Here is an 18,074-nt window from a genome sequence, read left to right on the forward strand (position 1 = left end):
CAACAAAGCATGATCACTATTCTTTTTTTTTTATTTTTAGTACATGGATCTAAGGACCCGTTACACTGCCTTGATGACTTTAATTAGCCAGTTTATTAAATTTTCTGGCGACACCTTAAAAAGATTGGAAGAAGAGGAGGTAAAAATCCGAGCGAAAGCTCATAGGTTCATAGCACATTTTATTAAAGTTGATCTATTTTGTACTGAACACTGCCGGTGAGGGAAACTTTCTCATTTTCAGTTTGCTTTCCAAATCTCTTTGCATTATGTAATTGTTGGCATTCTTTTTGGTGGTGGCCTACTATGCATTGTTTATTGTATATACAAGTAGCAGTTAAGTGTTTACAATTAAAAGTAAATCTTACGACAGTAAGTTTATTAGTTTTACACATTGAAAGTACTTAAATAAAATTTTGCAGTTTGGGCAATAAATGAGTAATTTCATTTAAGAATAGTGGGGCAGATTTATGAAGACTGGCATTATTAACGCTAGTCTTCATAACCGTTGAATTAGAGGAGGGTGCTCCTCATTTAGGATGTGCATGAACCCTCCACATTTCCCACATCATTTACACCAAATTTCTAGAGTAAATGACAACCTCCACGGTTCTCGACTCTTGCATGCCCTCACCATGTCCCCTTTTCAGAAAAGTGTTGAAGGTGGTGGCTGCAATTTTTTTTGTATAAAACTCAATTTTATTTATTTATTATTATTATTATTATTATTATTATTATTTTTTTTTTTTTTACTTTTTATGCCTCGTATGCCAAAAAAGTGGCGTGCAAGGCATGATAAATCTGCCTCTGTATTTACAAGTATAACTGTATAACAGACATTAGCACTTACCAGATTCAGCAAAGCTTATTGCCAGAAAAATAAGTTGAAGGGATTTATTAAATAGACTACGGCATTACTATTCTTAAAAGGAGGGACTATTTGTTATGTTAGTTTTATATTTAAAATATAGTTTATAAAAAAATAATACACTTAGCCTCTGTATCCTAACTATTAAGACCTGCAGAAAACAAGTACATATTTAACTTTACTTTTATGCAGTTTTATCTAGCTTGATGATTTAGAGAATAATTTACAAGGTAATGACTAAAGACTGATGATGTGTTTTCTTTTTCTATAATAGGTGTATAAGACAAGATCTTTTTCAATTATATTTACAGTATACTGTATATAATCATTGTTACATTTAGGGTAATAAACACACTGCCTTTGCATTAGCTTTAATCTATGACCTATAGAGTTACTTGTGTTTTCTGTTATGTTGTCTGGCTTTATGTTGGTTGCATGGTTTATGTTGTATGTACAAGCTGGGCTTTTCCTCTAACCTGCCAGTAATAGCTTGAACATCCTGCAGATATTTTGTTTACTGTACAGTATGTGTTTTGCTTCTCTGGACATGGGTGCCTCGTTTCTTATCACTCTACTGATACTTCACTGACAAGACAAGGTGGCTGAATCTTTATCTTTTAATTGGCTAATATAGGTAAGTCCTTTATGGTATACATTTTATATGTTTAATAATGTTCCACTTTAATCTAATCCACCAATCTTCTACTGGAATATTGGCAGATGCAGCTAGCATGCTGTGTAGGACATCTGCCAAAGCAATACTATGACTTCCCATAAATTTTATGTACCATTACTGTTCTAATTAATAGGATCCTTTCAGAAGATTTCTAGTACCTCAGCCATTGTACAGCTTAGTGTGTAACCTGTGTCTGTGCAGACCTGATGTGAGACTGAGCTGAAGTTAAAAATGAGTGATCATGGTAAATAGTGCTACATACAAATGAAGTGACAAATAATCTTGATTTTTCAATCCGTATTAAAGTATTCTTGTCACATCTTGATCAAATCCAGTCAAAATATTAGAGAGGTTGTGCAGGATGAAAAAATTTAGGCTGGGGAAGGTGGATTTTTTTTAAAAAAACAAACAAACAAAAAAACTGTACTCGCCTACTCTGGTGTCTCCCAGCACAGTCCAGTTCTGCTGCTCCTCTTATTTTACTCGAAGTCCCTACTGCACTGTGACCAGGTATGTTTTTTTTTCCACCTCCCCGGCCTAATTTAAAAAAGAAATTATCATGGACAGCCCCTTCAAATTGTAATTATGGCTGTCTTTTTATGTATTTATTTTATTTTCTTATTACCAATGCATAAGGAATCATACATTTTTAACAGAATAAAATTCTGAAAAGTGAATGTGATTTTTTTCTTACTTTTTATTTTGTCATAGACTCTGATATATTCAGAGAGGTCTTCCGTGTCGGCTTATCCAGAGTTAGCAGAACAGCAAAAGGCCAGTGCAGAGGAAAACAAGAGGCTCCAGAAAAGAATTCAGGAGCTTGAGCTAACGCTGGAAGACATGAAAAAACAAAAATATATGCTAGAGCAGGAACTGACAAAAGTGAAGGCTTCTGCTGAGATGGAGATTAAAAAACATCAAAAGGCCGTTGAAGAATTAACTTTGCAAAAAACAAAGGCTGAGTACGAGGTGCAGCAGTTCCGTTTAGAACTGGAAACCACAGTTAAACTGAAAACAGCAGCTGAGCAGCAGCTTGAACATGTACGCCAGATTACACGGCAAGCTGAATCTAAACGTGATGCTGTAGAAGACAAACTTAGAGCATTTAGGACCCAAATAGAGGAAAGCACTACAGCAAGAAGGAAACTGGAGGATCACTTGAAGAGAAAAGAAATTGATCTGCATGATCTGGAAAATAAAAAACTCAGTCTAATGGGAGAACTGAAACGGAAAGCTGAGATAGAGGATGAACTCTTGAGACAGATTAAACACCTTGAAAGTGACCTTGCATTCCAGAAAAAGATTGTAGAGGAGAAGATTGATTATGAAACAAAAAGACAATATTCAGACTCTTTGTATAGTTATTCCTCTTCTAAAGAGATGGTGATCCCTTCACGATCTGTGCAAGAAGTTCACTATGTTATTGAATCAGACGTGAGGGGGGCTCAAATGGAACAGTATGTTAAGAAAGCAGAAACCCTAAGGCAACAGCTTGATGAACTTACATTGGTTCACAAAAAAGCTGAGAATGAGATCAAACAGTATAAAGCAGAGCTGAGTACATTACAGATACAAAAGGCAACTGCAGATGAGAAGAACCGCCAACTAAGAAATCAGTTGGATGACGCACATAATATGGTGCAACAGCTTAAAGTTGAAATAGAACAAAAGAACCAATTAGAGCAAAGCTATGTTTTGCAACTAAGGGATGTGGAACGAAAACTTTATCAAAGTCAGGATAAAGCTGAAGAAGTGATGCAAGAGGCCAATGACCTAAAAAAGATTCGAATAAGTTTTGAGGAGGAATTAAAGGTATTGCAGCAAGATAAAGTATCATTAGAGCATAAACTAAAGATGCTAAAAGCTGACTATGATGCAGTCAGAGAGAAACTCAAATCTACCCAGGAAGAACTGAGACAGAAAGAAATGTCTGAGAGGAATAGTCTTCAAAAATTATCCTTCCTGGAGGAAGATTTAGCAAGAAAGAAACAAGATGTGGAGGAATTCCGAAAACGAACCGAAGAGCTCACCCGGGCAAATGCAAAAGCTGAGAGCAGTGTAAAAATTCTAAATTCACAAATAAATAATTTGCAGCAAGAAAAAATTGTGTTTGAACAGAGATCACAATCACGAAGTGGAGAAGTTGAAACTTTACGTGAACAGCTCAAGAAAGCGCAAGAGGATCTGCACCATCATGGTAGGGCACAGAAAGAGGAGCAGCAGAAAATGATAAAGCTACAGGATGAGTTAACCAAAAGCACTCAGTGGTCAAATTCTCTGAAAATTAAATTTGATGATCTTACGAAAACACATAATGAAACAGAGATTACGTTAAGGAAGATGAAATCTGAGTGTGAGAAGACAATCATGGAAAGAAATAATTTGCAGAAAAATTTAGATGTAGTAAAAACACAGTTAGAAAGTACCAAGGAACAAATGAGGACTGCAAATGAGCAACTGCAAAAACATTCGAAAGGAGAGTATGAAACCCAAAACATGGTAAAAAGGCTCGAAGAAGATTTATCAAAATCTAAAAATTCCCTAAATGAAATCAGGCAGAAATGTGACAAGCAAAGCTTAACAATACTGAATTCTGAAAAGGAGATACGAAATCTGAAAGCTGAATTAAACAGTTTAACTATGGAAAAGCGCATGTCGGAGCAGAAGCAACATCAGTATCAGACTCAGCTCCAGGAAATGAACACAAAACTAAAGAAAGCACAAGACGACCTTCACAAGAAGACTGTGGATGAGCAGCTAGCACAGAAAAAGCTTATGTTGTATCAAGAAGAGTCTGTAAAATACAAAAGCTCAGCAGAAGAGTTCAGGAAAAAATTGGAGAAATCAATGGAGTCTAGTATGAGCACTGAAAATAATTATTCAAATATGAGACTGGAAATAGTTGGTGTGAAACAGGAAAAGGCAGTGCTGGAAGAGAAGGTTAAATTAATGCATATCGAACTTTCAGATCTTCAAGAGAGGTTACAGAGATGTCAAGAGCAGTTGAACTTGGAGAAAAAATCTGGAATTGAAAATGCTCAGAAGTGTCGAAAACTAGAGGAAGAACTTGAGGTTCAAAAACGTGCTGTTGAAAGTTTTAAACAGAAAATTGACATTCAGAGACAAGAACACATCAACCAGTTAAGATATCTACAAAATGAGATCCAGCAAAATAATAGCATAAGAAGCCCCTTTCAGAAAAATGAATTTGAAGTGAAAGGAAACAGCTACGTTATCTCCTCGCCAGGTTCTCAGCAAGATTTTGATGGGCTTAATCAAAGAACCAAATCTTCTCCAATGTTGAGACGGAAGTTGGATAGTCATCTTGATGGTGTTCCTGTTTTTAACTCCACACTCATTGAAGACAAGAAGCATATGGATGGTTACGATGAGAGCGTGCAGAAGGAGCTTCAGCTACAGTTGTCCAGGATAAAGCAGTCCCTGGATGTTGGAGACAAGGGAAAGCCTTTTACAGAGTACGTTACCCAGACCAGCACAGAGCTTCAAATATCTATTGATAACATGAATGCTTACAAACAGCTGTCAGAGCTAGAGACTATAAAGGATAAAAGTTTACAGAATGCCATTCAGACTTTAAGAATTGAAGAGGAGAAAATTGGAAAAGAGCTAGGAAAATTTGATCAACCTATGGAGGTATTTTATGTATATCCTCCCCGCTAATATGCTATAAAACAGGCACATGACATGCTTTGCTATGCTTATGTATGTTTTCTTTAACATGGTGATGAACCCCTTTGCTTGCTTAGGCTGCAGCTTGTATACCACTTTTTATACCAAATGCTCCTTAAGATGTTATTTTGCTTAAAGGGATTATCTCTCAAAGGAACATTTATCACAGACTATAGCAGGCTGCATGTGAACTTTATCTTCACTGCAGTGGTGTAGTGATGAGAAATGGAGAGCTCTTCTTGTCCCACTCTCTAGGGATCTATGGAGGGTTCATTGGTGGAGCCCCCAGGAATGACACATTTAGCACCAGTTGAAATGTGTTAAATATCCATTGTGGGACATCCCCTTTAAGCTGTTGCTTATTATTGATATCAGATACATATCCTAGTTAGGCTTATGTAAAAGTTTTTGTAAATCTATTATCTGTTCAGCTTGGCTCTGCGGGTCTTCTAAACTGGAGCATGCGGGGGGGCTTTATAGATTTGGTGTTTTAGTACTAATTAGTCATACTATTTGTACGTCTTTCTCGTGTTAATTAATTATTAATTATACTAATAATTTTGTTAGTTTGGAAGTTATATATATAGGCTTAACCCCTAACCATCCTTCCTTTATTTTAAATATTCCTATTTACAGATAGTGAAGAGCAAGCAATATGATTTGACTGTTGAAGTTACAACTGTAAAACAGGAAAAGGAATTCTTGCTTAACAATGAAGATCAGGTTTTTGAAGAACGTAATGTTTTGGAAGGATTTAGGAGAGCAGATTTACCGAAGATGGGTTATATATCCTCCAGTTACAAAAGCTATGCAGGCTCTGAGACTTCTTTGAGTGACAGTTCTACCATTGATGATAGATTCATCTTCCAAGGTCTCAGAAAAATTGTATCTGCTAAACAGATGGTAGAAGCTAAAATACTTGATGCCAAAACAATGGAACAGCTTGAGTTAGGTCAAACAACTGTTCAAGAAGTTCAGAAAGAGCTCAACACATACCTGTCAAAAGCTACTGCGATAGCAGGTTTATACCTTGAATCAAGCAGAGAAAGAATATCTTTCAGTTTAGCTGCGAAAAAGGGGATTATTGATAAAGGGTTAGCTTTTGAGTATTTAGAAGCACAAGTAGTGACAGGTTTTATCATTGATCCCTCTACAGGCAAAAAATATTCTGTTGAGGAGGCCATCAGCTGTGGATTTGCTGACCACGAATTTAAAGAAAAACTCCTTGAAGCTGAAAAAGCTGTCTTAGGATACATTCATTCTGGCAAACGGCTGTCTGTTTTCCAGGCCATTGAGGCTAGACTACTTGAAAGACAGAAAGGGAAAAGGATCCTTGAAGCTCAGATTGCCACTGGTGGAGTCATTGACCCAGTTAGAAGCATACGAATCCCATCTGAAGTGGCAGTTCTGAAGGGTTTGTTAAATCATACAACGTTAAAATTTTTGCATGAACCAGCTAGCAATGTGAAAGGTTTCCACTTTCCAACCAATAAGCAGAGTATGTATTACTCCGATTTGCTGCAATTGTGTGTTCTTGATTTAGACAGCAAAACATTCCTTTTACCAATTGGTGAAAGAGAAATTACAGCTTTTTCAGCAGAAAGAGGTCACAAGATTTGCATAGTAGATATCCGATCAGGTACAGAAATGACACGTATCGAGGCATTTGACAGAGGTCTCATTGATCAGAAAACATATACTGACCTTTCAAAGTATGAGTGCCAGTGGGAGAGCTCAACAGTTTTTGACTCCCAGGGCAAGTCACAAGTACACCTGACGGATTGCAAGACAGGAAGAAAGTTTATTTTAGAGGAGGCGGTTTCCCAAGGCAAAATTGACCAGTCGATAATTCTAAAGTTTAAAGAAGGCATCCTTTCAGCCATCCAGCTAGCTGACATCTTAGTAACTAAAACAAGACCAAGTAAGGACCCTAAGAGTCCAATAGCAGGATATTGGATTTATGAAACCAATGAAAGAGTTTCTGTCTTTAAAGCTTTAAGAAGAAACATGGTAGACAGAATAACAGTCTTTAGGTGTCTTGAGGCTCAAGTTAGTACTGGAGGGATCATCGATCCTTCTACTGGAAAGAAATATAGTGTGACAGAAGCTTTACATAAAGGCTTAATTGATGATGTTTGTGCTAAGCAAATTCATCAATGTGAGGTTTCTTTTACTGGGATTACCCACCCCTCAACAAAGGCCATTTTATCTGCTGGTGAAGCTATGAACTTGAACATGTTAAGCAAAGAAATTGGCTACAGATGCCTTGAGTATCAGTACTTAACTGGAGGATTAATAGACCCTAGATTAAAGTCACGACTATCACTGGAAGATGCCATCAAAACAGGAATAGTTGATGCTGCCACAGCAACAAAACTAAAGGATGAAAAGTCCTATGTCAAAAGTCTAACCTGTCCCAAGACTCGGAGGAAGTTATCCTACAAGGATGCGCTAGAGAAAGCAGTTTACGATTGTCATACTGGACTACGTTTGATGGAAGCTCCACTGCCTCTGAATGTTGGAATTCCTAGCCTTTATTTTTCTTCACAATAAATTCAACAACATTTTCTAATGAACACTCAACAAAGAGAAGTATCTGGATCTGTCTACTTGATTTTCTTTCTGAAGTAAGGCAGTCAAGTCTCAATCTGAAGTTCAGGAAACTGGCTATCAATGATGGAGGTTCATAAAGAACATTTTCTAAGAATCTTGTATTTACTTGCATTACCTCTTTGTACATACTGTGGTATGTATATTGCTGATCTTCAGTGATGGTAACACTGAGCTTGTTGTGTTTCTTTATACCTTCCCAACTTACTTTCACTTAACATAGCAGTATATCTATATTGTTTTAAATACATGCTTCATGTGTGGAAAACATTCAGTTTATTACCCAAGCCCTATACTTAGATACCCCACGCCTATACCTCTAAATTACTCATAAAGCTGTGTGCAATATGTACATTGAGGTAGATTTATTAATAGTGCCTTAAATCTAAACAGCTTAAAATTAATCTATATATCTATATATGCTAAATGTATCATGGAAGCTTATGCTGGATGATAAATTTGGTGCATTTGCCTCTCCTTGAGTTACTTTCAATAACATTTTTGTGCCATTATTTCGGTGCAGTGTAATGTTTCCTAAACTATTCCCTCTTTCCCTATAAAACCTTATTCCCTTTTTGAACACTTTGCAGAAATTGACACGTTTTGATTAGTAAATATACAAAATTGTTTGCAATGCTAAGCTCCATTTGTATTGTAAGCTCCATTCTTTGTTGAAATTCCATTTCCCTTGGCATATTTATGTGCCACCATGAGTATTTGCTATGACAGTCAATAGTATAGCGAAACCACTTTGTCATATGTTTAATATTTTCCAAGAATCTTAACAGAAGGTAGAACAAATGAAACAAGTAAGTCGGCATGTTTGCTTGGAAAGTATACCAGAGTGTCATTGCATGTTTTAAGGAAAAGCAAAATGTAAGTGATTTGGGAAGAACAATTAATGAAGTGTTTAAGAAGATTTGTCCCAATTTATTTCTTGTTTTTTTGTTTACCTCTTATGGTCAAGCTAATGCAAAGGCAGCAAGTATAAGTTGATGTTTAATATACGGCGTGTCATTATTTTTCACTATTTTCTTCCTATCAGTGGTTAACACATTGTACTTTGGGGTCTTTTCATACCAGTGAATTAATAACAAAAACAGGTTCATATGTGATATATTTTTTTTTGTCAACTAAAGCACCTGAAAAGCATATTTCTTCACTGGGTAAGACATGTGGTACCCAGTCACCAAAATATGCGTCTTTTATTTGCCTAGTATATTGTGTTGGATAGGTATCATCTAATTGTGTATATAGCTAATATGAAAATGTTGGTAGCCAAGTTTGCAAAATACTGTGTGGTCACCATATATGAATCTTAACAAGCACAGTGGGTGAATAGACCTCAAGGTTCAGTAGTTCTTGTAGTTTCTATTTTGTATTGATATGTTATTTTTTTTAATATCCTTATGTATCAAGGTGAAATCAAATGTATCCAACAAATTTATATTTTTGAATATTTTGCTGTAACATTTTGCTTTTTCGGATGTAATGTTTATATATGTTTTACGTCACGCATTTATTGCTAGAAATCATTGGAAGAGGAAAAGCGAGAGCATGTAAAGAAGGCAGGTGACATACTGAATTGGGTGTCTAAAGTCACTAAAACGCTAAGTAAGGAAGGAGGAGATGGAGAGAGTGCAGGAATGACACCCACTCCTAAGCACCAGGTATTAGAAGCATTATTTGGTAATAAACATTCCTACCCACTCACATTATACATTAAGTATTATCATATGTTTTGTTTGCTAAGCAATAAAATTGTATATCGGATCCTATATACCATGTTTCACTGGTTGTATACAACTGAGTATTTTCCTGAAATCTACCCATTGAAAAAACAAAGAACAAATCCATTTTATTAACATTCTTAGCTTAGGTGTAAAGATGCTTGTCTTCGTAAAGAGACTTTAAGTGCCTATACCGTATCTTGCAAATTGTTCCCTGAAACAATTTCTCAAATCTTTACAATAATGATGTTTTGTGTTATCACTTTATGTTGTAGTTTGAGGCTTAGTATAAAGTGTGGTAAGAAACCCTCTTATGGGCATTATATTGGTAACACTTTTATGGGTCTGATTTATTGTCAGCATTACCTTTACAGTTTGTGAATGACTTTGTGTAGTTATTTAATTTCTATAAAAATAGTGTTAACAGTTCTATAATATCAATCTTTAAACACTTGGAGATGGAAAGCGGTGAATACCCATAAGGATGGAAGAGGGAAAAAAACCCAGAAGATCTCCCTGATGGCAACACACATAGTATAGGTTTTTCATAATCATGAATCCTAAACATAAACTATCTTAAGGAGATTATAAAATGCACTGCTATGAAAATCTGAGGTGTAAGTGTTGGGTCCTGCAATCAGACATCCTTCTATGAGCTAACATAGGGAGCCACCTGAAAGAGTACTTTTCTGTCTAGGAGGTCCTGATATGGTTACCCTGTGGATTTCAATTGGAACTTCTATTCTGAAGTGAGTGCTCAGCTAACCAACATACAATACAATATACAATACAATGCAAACTTTATCAAAAGAAATTTTATAAAAAAAAAAAATGTTTCTAATTTTTCAGAATGGGCGCTATATCATTTCTTTACCAAATCCTAATAAATAAACTATGGCAGATTTACAGTAATTATGGTTACAAATAAAAATCAAAATTTGTCAATTTTTTTATGTTAATTGAATAGTTTTCCTCACTCTTCTATAATTGTAATTTGTACAGTTCAATGACCCAAAGAAATGATTATTATTGGACAGCCATTTTCATGTCTTGTTTATTCCTTCCATTCTGCATCAACTTTTTAATGAATGAAACTTGATTCAGACTAATTTACAATGGTAACATCAAAAAGGTCAAATTAAAAGAACTATACATGCTTATAGTAATTTTGCTGGTGCTTAAAATTGTTCTTTATACCTTGATTTACACATCCAGGCCTCAAATGCATATCAGTTTATTAGACATGTTTTCCATCTCCGTTTCCTCATGAAGCTTATCAGGAATGAGTATAAGGCACAATACACATTCACAGCTGTTGAGTTCAACAATGTTCGACATTTTACTCGACAAGCAAAATAAAGCAAAAACTCTGATTTTTGATTCTACAGAAGAAGCATCACATCTACAGCATGTCACCTAAAATATGCTTTCAGTGCTTCTTTTTATATGGACCACCATAGGTATTATAATCGTGAGCACAATGTTGCACTTACAATCACTTATGTTTGGAAATGACATATTAAAACACAAGAATCTTCATTTATTCGCTATGGGATATCTCCATTATCATACCTTTAAGTGGAAACATGACTGGCAGGCACGCTTCATTTTTATCACTTGTGATTAAAGAATATACTGATAGCTGATGTAAATTGAAGACTTTTCCTAAATATATTGATTTAGAATTGCTGCTTTGTTTGCCTGCTGTGGGAGCTTATTCCTTCCATTGTTTACACAGCGTTACCATAACCACGGACCTGTGAGATTGGACAAGTGACTTCACTGACTGCTCTGCTGGCAGGACAATCAGTTCAGCTAATTGCAGTATGCTGATAAAGTGGATTCTGTTATCTGTCTATGTAAACACACTGATAACACTGAGTCCTTCTCTACAAGCATGTGCATATTATTTGATCAGCATAAGTATTGTGATACTTCAGTGTCCCAATCAGCAAGAGGGAAAGGAGGGGGGAAATACAGGAAGTGAGAGGAGAGACAACAGGCAAACTGCTGGAACAGTGAGATGGAAAAACCCCTTTATTGGTGTTGTTCCTCTTTACTATGTCGTATTACTGTGGTGAAGCAACAAACACACACATTAAAAACATTTACTTTTAGTAGTTTTCTACTCTTCAGTAGCTCAGGGAGTAACATTAATGTAGCTTTGTATTCCCCATCATTGTATTCACTTTCTTAAAGGGAAAATTTGATTTATAATCCAAACCTCCATTTTCAATGTAAGGGAAAGCAATTCAAACAGCTAGAGGAAAGGAGTCACTTAGATTTTTTATTATTTAAAATCAGAACATATTCAGGAACATATTCTTATTTTCATTCTTCTTTTTTATTTTCTATGCATGATTATTAGGCCAGCCATCTTGTCGGAGCTGCTGCTCCTTTTCTTTTAGCAGCAGTTTAGAGATCTGGTTTACAGCAACCATATGGTCCATAGTAACCTGTAGCCTGGAGGAAAATCATTGAGAGAGGTTTATCATTCAACGCATGAAAAAATATGCACAACATATTTGCAACATTTTCCACCTTGGCACTTGGCACTTTCCTAGAAGCAGGTGTGAGCAGGGAAGATTTATAGTCATTTAGTGGCTCTTTTGACCTTTTTTTTTCAGTGTGCACGCACACGGCTTGGCCGAGAGTTTTCCTAGTTTATGAGGAGGCATTCATAACATGCCAGCCTTCATAAATCTGCCCTATTGACTTCTATTGGAGAACCTGTGAAAACATAATTGTGCCCCTCATCTAATGTCCATGGTGTGATCCTGTATTATCTACCTTCAGACGTTGGAGATGTTAACTTTTATGGTAATCCTCCCATAATCATAATTACATTACACATTACAACCTTTTGATTTGAACAACACATAAGTTTCTAGCAATTCACATTCCCTTTAAAGTGCAGCTTGGAAACAAAGACCTAATGCCAATATAAATAGAATATATGGGAGAACCTAGTCATAATTCATAGACATTTAAAATGTTTAAGTGGTAATAACAAAAAACAAAACTTAATTATAACAATTATTAGCTATAGAAAATAGATTTTTACTTAATATTTTGATTATTACACAGCGACCTTGTATACAGGATTATATGGGGATGCAATCTTGCCTAGTCTTCTCTTCTAGTTCAATTCATCTCATCCAGACATTGCAGGATTTTTGCCTTTTTATAAATTACAGCATGTTGTGTTTAGCTTCAGAATTTTCCCTATAGATTTATTTTTTTTGTTTCTAAGCAACTTTTAAAGCTTTGTTTTGCTACATAGGGCCTTAGCCTGGGACTTACATATGTTATGGATAGGGTCTGATACACTAGACCTCGAAAGATCAGGCAGCTTCACTCATAAGGGCTGCACCCTGTTTCCTGTACTGATATCACTTTCATTGGTCACATGGTACAGTAGCAGCTCATTCCCATTTAAAGGGGCTCTATCACTAAGAAAAGTCATTTTTAACTAATCACATCCTTGCATAGCCTTTAGAAAGGCTATTCCACGCCCACCTTTTGTATGTAGATTGCCGCAGTGGTTTCTGAATAAGTCCGTTTTTATTCATATGCTAATTAGACTGGTGCACGATACATCATGCACTCCTCTCCTGTTGTTTCCTATGAGCACAGCACAGGCTGCTGCTGATGACTCAGCTTCCTGTTTGCACACACATAGGGGATAATAGCAGAGACGAGTGCTGCTGGGAACTTCCTGAGCTGGCTGGAAGCTCATTAGCATATGAATAAAAACGGACTTATTCAGAAACCACTGAGGCAATCTACATACTAAATGTAGGTGTGGAATACTCTTTCTAAAGGCTATGCAAGGATGTGATTAGTTAAAAATGACTTTTCCCAGTGATAGAGCCCCTTTAAGTGAATGGGGCTGACCTGCAATACCAAGCATAATCATGTGCAGTGTACAGCGCTGTGCTCAGTGTTTAATGAAGAAGCCACAGTAATCACTGGAACACCAGTCAACCCGCTAAACTGTGGGGATTCTGGATGTATGGACTCTCACCGATAATATATTTTTGATCTGTCCTAAGGATAGGTTATCAATGTTTAAGTCCCAGAAAACCCTTTACTAACATATAGTGCTTTACAGCAGTCTCATCGTCATAGTCAGCAATAGGCATGCTGGGATGCTGCTTGTTGTACTCATATACCTCTATATGATAAGAGAGCCCAGGGGACAATCAATAAAGTATGTACTGAATTCAAGATATCTATGGACTTAGTCTAGTGAACGATGTGCCTTCCTTATAAATATACAGTGCGAGACATATGATGCCTAGTAGAATGATACCACAAGCATGAACTAGGCTCATGATATTTATACATCCTGCAAAAAGTCGTGTGTATCCCGATTACATATGAAGGGATTTTGCACATATCATAAGAAACACACCACATCTGACTAAATCGCAAAGGGATAATATGTGAATTTTGAGCGATAGTGTCATATACAGGTGTTTTGATCTGGTGGACAATGTGATTAGACACTATATGTTAAAGAGGACCTTTCATCAGATCGGGCACATGCAGTTTTATATACTGCTGGAAAGCTGACAGTGCGCTGAATTCAGCGCACTATCGGCTTTCCTCATCTGTGCCTGGTGTAAAGTGCTATCGGTCCCGGGACCGTAGCGCTTTAGTGTCAGAAGGGCGTTTCTAACAGTTAGCCAGGGACGCCCTTCTGCCCAGCAGCACCTATCGCGCTGTACTGTGGAGCGGGGAGGAACGCCCCCTCCCTCTGCTCACAGTGCTTGTCCATAGACGAGTATTATCAGGAGCGGGAGGGGGGAGTTCCTCCCCGCTCCACAGTACAGCGCGATAGGCGCCGCGAGGCAGAAGGACGTTCCTGGCTAACTGTCAGAAACGCCCTTCTGACTGTAAAGTGCTACGGTCCCGGGACCGATAGCGCTTTACACCGGGCACAGATCGGGAAAGCCGACAGTGTGCTGAATTCAACGCACTGTCAGCTTTCCAGCAGTATATAAAACTGCATGTGCCCGATCTGATGAAAGGTCCTCTTTAAGTAACCAACTCTGTCTTACCGCAGACTTTGATACAATTGATTTGTGTTTGTTCCGTATGTTCCCTGTCAATTTTTAAAATTATTTATTAAAAGTAAAGCTTTTTTTCTTCATTTTTCTTTTGGATTATTTTGTACACTTTATCCTACCTTGGGAATATGTATAATAATTTGATACAGGGATTGAGGTTGGATACATCCGTCCACCAGATGACATTTAGGAGGCTTATTTAAGGGTACATAAAAAGCATAGAAGAATACAGCAAAAAGTCAATGTAAATTGTTGTGGAAAAAATGCAGTGCGTTTTCACTGCGTTTTTTGTTTTGTTTTTTGCTAAAAAGGCCATCACATGTCTCTATTTCTGCGGTCACGTGAATAAGTCCTTAGGCTGCAAACAAAAAGAAGAAAAAAACACGGCAAAATCACAACTTCTCTTATGCTACTTTTTTTTTTTTTTTTAATTTTGTCTTGCTCACCCCATATGTGTCTATGGGAAAAGCAAAGTGTTTCTGCAAGTAAAGTTAAAGCTATATCTTCACAGAATTTCTATTCGGCAGTATGTGGATGATTAACAAAATCTCATTCACTTTGCTGATACAGTAAAACACAACTATTTTTGCGTTTCTGGAACACATGGCAGGCTGGGTTTCCACGTTCAGGATTTGGTCATATTTTTGATGTTATTTGTGAAGCCAAAACCAGGAGTGGATTGAATAAAGAGAAGTAGCAACTGCCTTATATACTTTCTTCCCCCATATGCTTCACTCCCAGTTTTGTCTTCAAAGACAGCAACAAAAAACTTAAACAAAACCAGAATGTGGGAACCAATCCTGAGATCTAGGCTGTGCCTCTGTATTCACTGCAATAAATTCAATTAAAAAATAAATGCAATTAATGATACATCAGATATATATTGAGAAGCTAAAAACTGACAAGAATTAAAGAGGACCTGTAACAATAAGAATTTTGAAGTATCTTTTCTTAGGACGATGTGTTATGCCTTAGTTATGTCTACTGGAAAACATATAAATATTTCAACCACTGAGGCCCTTTTTAATAGGGTGTGTCCCTCCACTCTTAGTAATGACTGGATAATATTGCAATGTATATGAACTTACCTCATTGACAAATGATACGGTAAGATAAGATAATCCCTACATAATAGTCCCACAGTGGGGAAATATCAGTTTGGTTTTGTTTTTTTTTTAAGATAAGTAACACACAGTAGTCAGTTTTTTCATGCATTTCTAAGACGAGTAATGGAAAAAAACAGATAAAAGCTTATTTCACAGTGTGTTTTTTTCATGGGGAATACAACTATTTACTAAATTAGATGTGTTAGGATAGCTAAGAGGAGAGGTAAATTCAGCTCTGAGACCCACATCTATCTTTAGATTGCACCTTCCAAACACCAAAAACAGGAGTGTTTTCCTCCTCTCCCCAACCCCATGCAAGTGAAAGAGAGTTAAGGAAACAGAGTAGCTCATTAAGTTTTTTCCATAACCCACTGCCAGTAGTGTGGATTTAGGAGTCCTGCCATAGGCTCTTGGAGTGTTCCATCTAAAGATTCTAGAAATCTGGAGCTATTGGACTCTTATGGCATATGTTGTAGATATGCTGCAAATGCCTGTCATGGGCAAAACCCTTTGACATGCATTGCACAGGTTTCACTTTTGTAATTTATCCAGGTTAAAGGGTTTGTCCAGGGTGCATTAATTTACTTACTTGGTCCCGGGGAAGCCAACGATGTACATGGGTTCTGGTGGTGTTACGACCCCCCTCTTCGAGATCATGTGATGCAGGCAATGTTCAGCCCCCCGAGATGGCTGACAATAGTAAATCCAGCTACCATAACACGGGTAACTAATTACCTGCATCGTATCACATGATCCAGGGGTTTGTGATATCACTGGACAACTTGGGTCCATCATCTGCATCTTTGAGATCAGGTTAGTAAATTAATACTCCCTAGACAACCCTTTTAAAGGCTACGGCCTCCTGTATACAACAGTTGAAAAAAACTATTGAAACTGTCGGATTTAACATCCATCTTTCATCAGTGTGTTTTTTCTTTTTCATCCAGCTTCTTGCTATATGTTTGTTTTGCATAAATTTATCATCAGTTTTAAAAAAATGGATGAACTTCATTGTTTTTTTTCTTTTTTTATTGTTACTCAACTTATTTGTTTTATGTCAGTGAACAATTAAATTAGCTGAATCACATCCATTAAAAACTGACCCAAGGACTTGTATTAGGTTCGTCAGGCCAGAAAAGCAGACATAAATAGGACGCGCTATTATTCACTCAGTTAAAGGGGCTCTATCAGCAAAATCATGCTGCTAGAGCCCCACATATGCGTGAATAGCCTTTAAAAAGGCTATTCAGGCACCGTAAAAGTTATATTAAACTACCCCCCAGTTTTAAAATAATAACCTAAAAAAGAATGTGCTCTACTTACCGAACGTGCACGCTGGGCGGGCATTCAGGGTGTGTCTTCATCTTCATCCCCGCCTCTTCTTCCTCCGATGTCCTCCGGTCCCGTCTTCCTCCAGCGCTCGTGAACGGACAGTGATAGCCTGGGCGCATGCGCAGTAGCCGTAGTAGAAGCCGCATGCTACTGCGCATGCGCCCAGGCCGTTTTTTAATATCAGTGTCCGCGAGCGAGCACTGGAAGAAGACGGGACCGGAGGACATCGGAGAAAGAAGAGGCGGGGATGAAGATGAAGACACACCCTGAATGCCCGCCCAGCGTGCACGATCCATAAGTAGATCACATTCTTTTTTAGGTTATTTTTTAAAAACTGGGGGGTAGTTTAATATAACATTTACGGTGCCTGAATAGCCTTTTTAAAGGCTATTCACGCATATGTGGGGCTCTAGCAGCATGATTTTGCTGATAGAGCCCCTTTAAGAAAAACGGACATTCATATTGAACCAGAAGCTTTCATTGTAGTATAAAAGAATGTTTAATGGACATTACAATATGTATGTGTGTAGTGTGCATGTTACATTATTTTAGAAATGCTGTCTATATAGTAATTGTAATATGTACATCTTTTTATTTCAGATTTCCAGTGAAGATATTCTCACAAAGCAGGATGAAATTTCAGATGCTGTGCAGACTTTACAATTGCTTTTGGCTAAGCATGGTGATAGGTATTTTACAAATTTCTTTTACAATGTACACTGTACAACCTTCTTTTATAATGTACAACCTTGAAGTCGAGTTTATTCCCGGTTTTCTTACAAAGCAACTTGTTTATTTTTTCTCCAGGATGACGGACAAAGAAAAAGCGGAAATAGAAAAACAAATTAAAGCCCTCCAAGAAAGCCACAATCTGTTATCTAGAGAATATGAAAGACAGCAACAAGAAGCTAAGGACCTAATAGAAAAGCTGGTGGAACAGAAGGTGACATCAGCAGAACAATTTTGTTTGTTTGTATTGCAACCAGTTTC

At 37.1% G+C, this 18,074-nt stretch overlaps 1 protein-coding gene across 4 annotated transcripts in view; it reads left to right on the forward strand.

Moving 5' to 3' along the window:
• The window catches only part of DST (dystonin), a 397,510-nt gene that overhangs the window by 231,088 nt on the left and 148,348 nt on the right, over window positions 1-18,074 (forward strand). For 3 of the 4 annotated variants that reach the window (XM_075268370.1, XM_075268369.1, XM_075268371.1), the window contains exons 36-39: window positions 41-139; window positions 9,371-9,511; window positions 17,685-17,773; window positions 17,892-18,027. In XM_075268370.1, coding sequence (XP_075124471.1) covers window positions 41-139; window positions 9,371-9,511; window positions 17,685-17,773; window positions 17,892-18,027 — 465 coding nt within the window. Of the gene's footprint in view, window positions 1-40; window positions 140-2,252; window positions 5,196-5,867; window positions 8,221-9,370; window positions 9,512-17,684; window positions 17,774-17,891; window positions 18,028-18,074 lie in introns of those variants that run through there. The other variant, XM_075268372.1, reaches the window with a different exon arrangement.

This window comes from Leptodactylus fuscus, chromosome 3, assembly GCF_031893055.1.
Source record: "Leptodactylus fuscus isolate aLepFus1 chromosome 3, aLepFus1.hap2, whole genome shotgun sequence".
In the NCBI taxonomy this organism is placed as follows: Eukaryota; Metazoa; Chordata; class Amphibia; order Anura; family Leptodactylidae; genus Leptodactylus; species Leptodactylus fuscus.